This window comes from Apodemus sylvaticus, chromosome 1 (assembly GCF_947179515.1).
Source record: "Apodemus sylvaticus chromosome 1, mApoSyl1.1, whole genome shotgun sequence".
Lineage (NCBI taxonomy): Eukaryota > Metazoa > Chordata > Mammalia > Rodentia > Muridae > Apodemus > Apodemus sylvaticus.
Window position 1 is genome coordinate 54,999,612 of NC_067472.1, and position 9,778 is coordinate 55,009,389.

Genomic DNA, 9,778 nt, shown 5'->3' on the forward strand with positions numbered 1-9,778 from the left:
CTTGGGCAATTAGACATAATGATGAAGGAGTGATTGATCAGGTGGCCCCAGAGAGTACAGGGTACAGGCCCTGTAGCCCTAGGTTAGAGGAGCTGGCTATCAATACCCATCACTGAGATCTGAGAAAGTTAAGTTTTATCAGAGTGAGCAGGAAATATAGACCAAGTAGCCTCTGTATAAATTAAAAATGACGAAGGCTTACCTGCTACCTGGACAGTCAGCTTAGGCTCCTTCATGGTAAATTTGATGACTTTGTTGGAGACAGAAGTCTCAGGGCAGCATCTTTGGATTTTTCTGTGGAGGAGGAACTTGGAGGACTGATTTACTTTGGCAAGACAGGATGGTACAATCAACTGTACGGTCTCCTGCTTGTTCAGAGTTTGGGCAGGGTCTCAATGGTGGGTGAGGCTGGGGCGATTCTTTGTTCAGGAGCCAGTATTGCCAGACTTGAAGCAGGTCCCAGGTAGAATCTGTTAGTGCCCTATTTTCTTTGGTGGTAGTGACCTCAGGGCTGTTGCCAGAAGCTGGTATTTCTGCCTGTCACAGGAAGCCTTTTATTCCTCCCTTCCATTAAACATCTTAAGTGCCATATTCAGCAGATATTTCTGAGAAGTTTAAGGACCATCATCTAGTAACTGATTTTGAATATTCTTTTACATTAAACAAACTTTACTTGTCTTCAGTTACTTTCTTTGGATGCAACTTTGAAAACACATGCAGAAGCCTAAAGCTTGTTCCTGTAAATGAATTACATGTGTACTAAGCATGACTAGAAATATAGTTTTGAGTACATTAAAGAATTTGATCATTTATAAGCTTACTGACCAGTAACTTGATTTGTGTGTCTTAATTATTTTTAACAGTTTACGAGCTAGTAACTTTTATAAGATTGAACATTAAAATTTATACTTTTAAACAGAAGATCCTTTAGTATTAAAATAAACTTTCAATCATAAATACAGTCCACAGAAATACTAGAACCTCATTTTCCTGATACTTTTATAGTGTACTTTTGTAAAATACCACAGAAGTGATCACAAAGGTGGCATGCACCTTTGAAACCAGCACTCAAGACATGGAGGGAGGTAGATCTCTATGAGTTTGAGGATAGACTGGTCTACATAATGAGTTCTAGGACACCTAGGGCCACACAGTGAAACCCTGTCTTGAAAACCAACCAACCAACCAACCAACAAACCAACCAACCAACCAACCAACCAACCAACCAACCAACCAACCAAAACAACTCAACAAAACAAATAAAAAAAAAAACTTAAAGAACTCACTCAATTTATCCAAATAGTTAAAGCCTAACACAAAGACATAAATGGTTAGATGTGTATCTTTAAGGTAGAAGTAGTTACACATATATTTTTAAGTCTGTTTGCATTAGCTTGAGTAGACCTTAGGAAGATAAAAATCCTTAAATTAGTTGCTGTTAGTTGACTAAACCTGTATAACTTTAAGAAACTATAAACCTTTATTATCAAACGTATGATGTAAGTCCTATTTTACATAAACAAGAGTTTAATTCATCTTACACATATAGTATTCTGTAGAAAATTAAGATGATACACACAGAGATGTTTTAGCTATCAACTCTGTTACAGAACTTGAATTAACTTTTTGTTACTAATTATTAAACCATACCCAATGAACTTACACATCCTGAGATAGAGAAAAATTTAATTTTAGTGAAGGATTCCTAAGAAAAGGAATCAAAGATTGTAAAACAAAGGGGAAGAAAAGCAGGGTACGTTTGAAAGTTAAACATCTGCAATTATGCTTTTCATTTGTAAACTGTATTAGAAATAGTTTACCTAGCCGGGTGGTAGTGGTGTATGCCCATAATCCTAGCACTCTGGGAGGCAAAGGATTTCTGAGTTTGAGGCCAGCCTGGTCGACAGAGTGAGTTCTAGGACAGCCAGGGATATACAGAGAAACTCTGTCTCGAAAAAAACACCCCCCCCCCCAAAAAAAAGAAAAAAAAAGAAATAGTTTACCTTTTACCAGTTCTAAAGCACATAGTGTCTTTTTTTTGTGGGCTGTTCTGTTTCGACTCACTTTTTTCTGTTACAGACTCAGGCGGCTAGCTTGACCCAGGACAGAGACATTGGAGAAAGCATTTAGACAAACACACATGGGTCTAGAGCAGGTCAAATTCAAACTTCAGACTCAGCTTATTATTGTAGAATAGCATGTGACAATATCCCAATATTATCCAAATCCCAAAGACATTTGAGTATCTGTAAGACTGAATCCAGTGCTCAGAGGGAAGATACGACAGCAGAGAGCACAGAACTCTTAGAGATAAGGGATTATTTTTAGAGTGGAGAGTAAAGAAAGCTTAGAGATAAATGGTTTTGAATAACCTACTCCTCTGTGGCAGTTGTTACAATCTGTGTGAATTAGGATGTTAAACGTACCATTTTCTGGCCATTGAGAATGATTTTCTAGTTTGCAGTTAAAATAAGGCAGTAAAGGCAGGCAAAGGAGTGGCGACATCTGGCTGATGGTTGGTGGAGCTTATGGTTGATGAGATGATGGACAGCTGAGGACAGAGGGACAGGAAAGGAACCACAGTATCAGGGCAAAAAGTAGATAGGAAATGGTTAGAAGAAGCCTTTCCTTCTCAGTCCAGGCACTGGGAACTATAAGGAAAAGATCTGCTTAAAGGAGGAGAGCAATGGCTTATGTAAGTGAAAGGGGGGAGGGGTTACAGACTCATCAAAAGTATGCAAAAGAAGGGCGTGGTGAGCTGGTGGAGGGATGGGGTAAGTGTCTCTGGATGGAAACTCAATCCAGAAGGTGTCTCCAAGTGAAGTTCAAGTGAATTCCCAGAGTGTAGAGATGGTTGTCCCAAACCATGTGAAGGATGCCAAGGAGGGTGGAGAAACAGCAAGACTTTTGTGGCAGGCTTCGGTGAGGATGAGAGAAAATCTGAAACTGTTCGGAGAGAAGGGCATTTGCCCTAGTCTGTAGGGAGAGGTGAGCAGGCACTCAGGAGAGAGAAATGGTGAGAGAGATGGACTCAGACTCCGGAGTCAACTATGCTGTATGACAGAAGCAAATGATCTAGAAAAGCCCGGCAGTCAGTTTTTGGTTTAGTGAAAGGGGAAATTTATTCCCCAAAGGTGTCTCTTCTGGGTTTTTTGGCACCAAATGTAAGCAGGTGTAGCAAGAAACAACCAAATACAGTCATTTTCAGTGGATAAAAGAATAGTTTAATTTAAAAATATGTCAAGCTGCCTTAGGCAGTAGAGGACAGCAGTACATGCTGAAGCTTGTTGGGTTTTATGTGGGTGGATAGAGCCTGGTGATGGGGGAGGTTACTACTCAGAATCTGGAGAAGCCTGGTGGTTAGCGTGGGGACTCTGTTAGGCGTAATTAGGAGCCTTCACACAGCATTTTTCTTTTTTTTATTTGGGGGTGGGTATTTTATTTATTCACATTTCAAATACTGTTCTCCTTCCTGGTTTTCCTGCAGCACCCCCCCCCATTCCACCTCTATGAGGGTGCTTCCCCACCCACCTATCTACACTTGCCTCACTGTCCTAACATCCACCTACGCTGGGGCATCAAGCTTCCACAGGACCAAGGGTCTCTGCTCCATATGAAGCTGGAGCCATGGGTCCCTCCGTGTATATTCTTTGGTTGATGGTTCAGTCCTTAGGAGCTCAGGGGGGGTTGGTTAGTTGTTGAACTCACAGACTGGGAAGAGCAGTCAGTGCTCTTGACTGCTGAGCCATCTCTCTATCCTCTTCAGGCAGCCTTTAAGGGCTTCTGAGAAATGCTTTAAGTTTCTGTTTTCTAGCAAAACCCAATTCAGGTTGAAGTCAAGTCATTGCCATCATCAGCACTCCACTTTGAGGACTTAACAAATTAGCTATTCCTTGATATATATATATAATTTATTATTACTTTTACTTTTTTACAGTCTAGTCATTATCTCCTCCCGCTCTGCCCTCCCACAGTTGCACATCCCATCCCTCCTCCCCTCCTGTCTCCAAGAGGATATTCCCACCCCTCACCAGGTCTCCCCACTCCCTGGGACCTCAAATCCCTCAAGGATTAGGCATATCCTCTCTCACTGAGGCCATACCAGGCAGTCCTCTGCTGTATATGTTCGGGGACCTCATACCAGATATATGGTACCTGGTTGGTGGCTCAGTGTCTGAGAGATCTCAGGGTTGAGGTTAGTTGAGACTGTTGGTCATCCCATGGGGTTGCCCTCTTCCTCAATTTCTTCCAGACTTTCCCTAATTCAACCACAGGAGTCCTTGACTTCTGTCCATTGCTTAGGTGTAAGTATCTGCCTCTGTCTCAGTGAGTTGCTTGTTGGGACTCTGAGGACAGCCATGCTAGGCTCCTCTCTGTAAGCACATCATAGCATCAGTAACAGTGTCAGGCCTTGGAGCCTTCCCTTGAGATGGATCCCAAGTTGGGCCAGTCACTGGACCCCCTTTCCCTCAGTCTCTTCTCCATTTTTGTCCCTGCAGTTCTTTTAGACAGGAACAATTCTGGGTCAGAGTGTTTGACTGTGGGATGGCAACCTCATTCCTCCACTTGATGCCCTGTCTTTCTACTGGAGGTGAATGCTAAGCCTTGAGAGTCTCTCACCTCTCAGGTCTCTGGTATATTCTAGAGAGTCTCCCCTATCTCCCACCTCCCACTTCCCAAGGTTGCATAGTTCCATTCTTTCTGCAGGCCCCCAGAGCTTCTCTCCTGTTTCTGCCCTCCCAATACCTGATCATGTTCCCCTTTTTCTTTTCCCTTCCCTCCCCCACCCAGGTATCTCCCCCATGCAGGTATCCCTCTCCCTATGACTCCCATGATTGCTTTCTTCTCCCTCTCAAGTGGGATTGAAGCATCCTCACTTGAGCCCTTGGGCTTGTTAACCTTCTTAAGTTCTGTGGATTGTATTCCTTGATATTTTAACAACTAAAATTGGCTGCTTTGACATCAACGCCAGACTCATGATGTACATTTTATTTGTTCTTTACAGATTTGTGGTATGGACATCTGCATTTGGCTTGCTGATCAACTTCCAGCACCTGAGGACTAATGTCTTCCTATTGCAGTGTCTTTTTGGTACAATCACCATTCCAGCCAATTTAGTTGGAATTTTTTTGGTGAACCACTTGGGACGTAGAATAAGTCAACTATTTATCATATCCCTGTTTGGAATTTCCATTTTGGCCATAATATTTGTGCCTCAAGGTGAGGAAAAGATACAGGGTAAGCAAAGAAATGATCTCCTTCTCTTTCCTTGGGACTTTTAGGCTCACCTATAAAATCAGAGGAAAACACATTCTAAAGATTTTTCATGTGGTTAATCTGGTGTTAGGGTACACTATTCCATTTAGGTACCTAGAGCCAAAAGTCAGTCACATTTGGTTAAAGTTTATTATATTCAAGATGCACCTGAAAACTGGTGCCAATTATTCCCAAGTTTTGTTATTCCACATAAGACCTTATAATCTGATTTACCATGTCCAGCTCTATCTTATTACTTCATCTTTAGTAAGAACTTATTTTCTTAACTCTGTGTATCTATCTACTTTATGAGCCTAATGATATAAGGACACAAATACAACCCTCATTTAGAAATCAAGAAAATGGGTGTCATAAAAGTACATATTGAAGTACATAAAAGTATGAACAGATTAATCATTAAGACTTTAGAACCAACTACACTGAACTTAAATAGACTTAAGTAATAGATAGCAGTACATAAGTGGTCATAACTCTTGAATATCAGCAATGATGTAATTTTTTTTGACTTACATGAAGGCTCAATGCAAAGTTTGGATCTTACATAACACCAAATTGTGTAGAAAATGACTTTATGAAACTTTCCTTGAGTGGTTTTTAAAAGTCTGACATGCTTCCTAGCAGCAGTTCTTGAGTCTTGAGACATTATTTCAAGCCAAAGCAATCTCCAGGTTGCACACCGTTGTAGGGATTCTGTCTTTTCTTTTCTTTTTTTTTCTTTTCTTTTTTTCTTTTCTTTTCTTTTCTTTTTTTTCTTCCTTCTCACTCTGGCCCTGCTTACTCAGGCCCAAAGATTTATTTATTTATTATATGTAAGTACCATAGCTGTCTTCAGACACACCAGAAGAGGGCATCAGATTTCATTACAGATGGTTGTGAGCTACCATGTGGTTGCTGGTATTTGAACTCAGGACCTCCAGAAGAGCAGTCAATGCTCTTAACTTCTGAGCCATCTCTCCAGCCCAATTCCATCTTTTCATAACATGATTCTGCAGCATTGCAAATCAATTGTCTGTGAGTATCTGAATATATATAGTCCTTACTCACTTCTTCATAGCATTCCTATATGCTTCATGAGAAATTGCTGTGAGACTGGATAAAAATTACGAAAATAAGGTCCTTCTGAACTCACCCAGTTTTCTACTTCTTAAGCAAATATCAAGAGATTTAAGGCACATGAATCCAGTTGTTTAGAAGCTTTAATTCCCCATAAACTAATATATACAGATAGGTCACATTCTTCAATTTATTAGCCACTGAGGGAATTCTACCTTGGTACACTTTCTCTATATTTTATACTTTTACTCATCCCCAGTAAGAATGGTTTCCATTTGGGATTTGGGAAGTACAAATTTCACAATTCATATTTCCTGATATTCCTTGGTCTTCCTCTCTCTAGAAATGCAGATCCTACGCATGGTTTTGGCAACTTTGGGAGGAGCATTTTCTTTTGTCTCTGTTGGCAGTACTCTTGTGCATGCAAATGAGCTACTTCCCACTATAATCAGGTACAAGACTCAAGGTTCATTGTTAGGCTCAGAACAAACTTTTTAACTAATTAATTAATTAGTTAATTAAAAATTTCTGTGCATATGCATGTGAATATATGATCGGTGTTTATGCATGTATGTGCTTGCTATCATGTGCCCATGGAGGTCAGAGACAACTTTCAGGAGTTGATTCTCTTCTGCTCTTAGGAACTGAACTGAAATCAAGTCACAAAGCTTGATGGCAAACACTTTTACCTGCTGAGTCATCTTGCTGGCTTCTTAGTTATTTACATTCATCGACTGGATAGTTAGTTATTTAAAACAATTGATTGCCACGATAACAACAAATATGTCCAAAGTTTCTTCAAAGTTACCTTTTGGTCAGTTCCTGTTAAACCTACATGTACCACTAATTTAATTTCATGTAATATTTGAAACTCAGAAAAGACAAAAGTCATTAGAAATCATCTACTTTACTGTGTGTGTGGGTTTTTATTTTTTTAAATTTTTAAATTTTTTTATTTTTTTGCTTTTCAAGATCAATTCTAAAACATAAAGAATAACAGGTTTATTATACATTTTAACACCTACTCTGTTCTGGTTGCTCTGCTGCTTTTGTCCAATTCCCTTCTGCTGGTTTACCCTCATTCCTCTAATTACCATCTCCTTTCAGGTCGTGTGTGTGTGTGTGTGTGTGTGTGTGTGTGTGTATGTGTGTGTCATTAACTTCTTTTTCACTTAAGATCTTTTCTTTCCCCCTCATTGTCCCCTCTCTAGTTTCCAAGTTTCTATCAATAATTATACCCTATGTACACATATACCCAAAAGCTAAAATCTAGGATTTTCTCAGTAGAGAAAATGCATAGTGTTTGTTTTTCCTGCATCTTGTTTTGTAAGTGATAAATGAGTGCTTTAATATGTGTTCTTGAGAAAAGATACTATCAAATGAAACAGAAATGGGAAAAACAAGAGTAAAGGTTATCAACATTGTTTTGTCTAAATACACTGCTTATTTCCATCATTAGTGTAAGGGCTAAGCCACAAATTTTGAATGTGCATTCTCATGGAGTTATTTCTGCATTTTGTTTTGTGTTCAAGGGCAACTGCTTTAGGAGTCATTGGAATCGCTGGTAGCACTGGGGCAGCCCTGTCTCCTCTCTTTATGATCCTCAGAACATACTCTGACTCCTTGCCCTGGATCATCTATGGGGTTCTTCCCTTCCTTGGTGCCCTTGTTGTCCTTCTCCTTCCTGAGACCAAGAATCAGCCTCTGCCTGACTCCATACAAGATGTGGAAAATGAGTAAGTAGAACCCTGTCCCTCATAGGACTTGGATGCTAAAGGTCTGTGATGAGGCTGGTGAGACAGCCTTGCCTCCCAAATTGCTTTGTGTCGGGTAGGTTGATAACTAGGTGGGTTTTTTTGTTTGTTTGTTTACACATGGAAGATGTATTTGGTATAGGAACTATTTGCATATATATTTATACATTGGTTTCAGATGTGCCTGGAAACTCTCTAAAAAAACAAAGACTAGCATAGAGAGATTTAGAGATAAATAGGACAAGTGTATATCTTTTGTCCTCTCTGACCTCACAGTGAAGCACATATCCTTGATAATATTTCACAAGCATGCACAAACACAAATGTCATGTTAACCCTCATACGTGGTAAGTGCTGGTTAGCTGTCTGAAACTCACAGCACTTATATGCTTGAGCGTACAATGGTCACTGAATAACTTAAAGGAAATTACATATGGGTCTAAAGGACTTGCGACTAATGACACTGTATCTGAGTGAGGGAATCTTGTTTTTGCTATGAGATTCAAATTATTTTTGTTACACTAGGAATGAAAGTGTTCATGTCAGAGAAGAAGGGAATTGTCAACAAAAAGGTCACAGAATGTGAAATAATGGGCAGAATTTTAAAACTTATGAGATATTTCTATTGCCTCCTCTCACTCAAACATTCTTGAAGAATACCATGATAGCCAAGGTAGAAAGGGCCCTGGCTTGCCTCTTTGTTGCTGTGATAAAACACTGAGCAAATGCAACTTGAGGAGAGAAGGTTTTATTTTTAGTTTATAGGTTAGTCCATCATTGAGAGAACCTCAGACAGGAGCTTCAATCAGAAACTAATCAAGCAATGTTATTTACTACTTTGCTTCCTCTGCTGTGTTTAGCTACCTTTTATATACAGCTCAGGCTATCTGCCTAAATATATCACCACAGTTAGTTGGGCCCTCTTATCTCAATTAGCAATCAAGAAAATTCTCTGAAGATGTGCCACAGACTAAGCTGATGAATCAGTTCCTCAACTGACATTCTTGCTTCTCAAGTATGTTAAGTTGACAACCAAGATTAGCCATCGCACTGAAGTTACCAGGAGGTTGGCCTTTTACTTGTCAAAATGTACCCAAATCCTTTTTTGGCAGAAATAATGGATGTTTTCAAAGTACTTGGGTGCAAGATGAGGATGTAGGGATGTGATTTTTCTCTGTGTTCTTAGGTTTACTTTGTTTCTCATGTTTGCTGTATGTGTTACAGAGGAAAAGTCTCCAGACAAGCAAAGCAGAAAGATACTTCCATCACAGTGACACAGTTTTAAGGAACTCCAAGAACTGAAAGCTGATAAAGGAGCAAGATAAGAAAACTATCACTCAGATTTATGATGGTCCAGGTTCACTCTAGATATAGCAAAATTTTTGATCAAATAACAATATAGCAAAAAGTATGTATTAAATTTAAAATTTCCATACTTAACTGATACATAAATAATCTCAACAACAAAATTAAAGGAAAACAACACAGTGAAATAAAGCTTCAGAGATATTTTTATGATTACAGACAACTATGAAGTTTCCAAATAGGACGTGGATGAATCTTCTTCCAATTATTGTGTCATAAAGCTTGGGAAAATTAAAGAGGGACAGTTTATTGTAGAATTCTCATTAATTTCATCCTATAGTTGTTGGGATAATCTTATGCACTCTTTAAATATTGTCTTTGTATTATTC

The 9,778-nt window shown here is 39.3% G+C and overlaps 1 protein-coding gene across 2 annotated transcripts in view; it reads left to right on the forward strand.

Moving 5' to 3' along the window:
• The window catches only part of LOC127678370 (solute carrier family 22 member 19-like), a 70,896-nt gene extending 61,527 nt beyond the window's left edge, over positions 1-9,369 (forward strand). For both annotated transcript variants that reach the window (XM_052173260.1, XM_052173268.1), the window contains 4 exons: positions 5,006-5,220; positions 6,674-6,782; positions 7,863-8,066; positions 9,309-9,369. In XM_052173260.1, the coding sequence (XP_052029220.1) occupies positions 5,006-5,220; positions 6,674-6,782; positions 7,863-8,066; positions 9,309-9,369 (589 nt within the window). The remainder of the gene's footprint in view (positions 1-5,005; positions 5,221-6,673; positions 6,783-7,862; positions 8,067-9,308) is intronic.
• Positions 9,370-9,778: the final 409 nt, after the last annotated feature.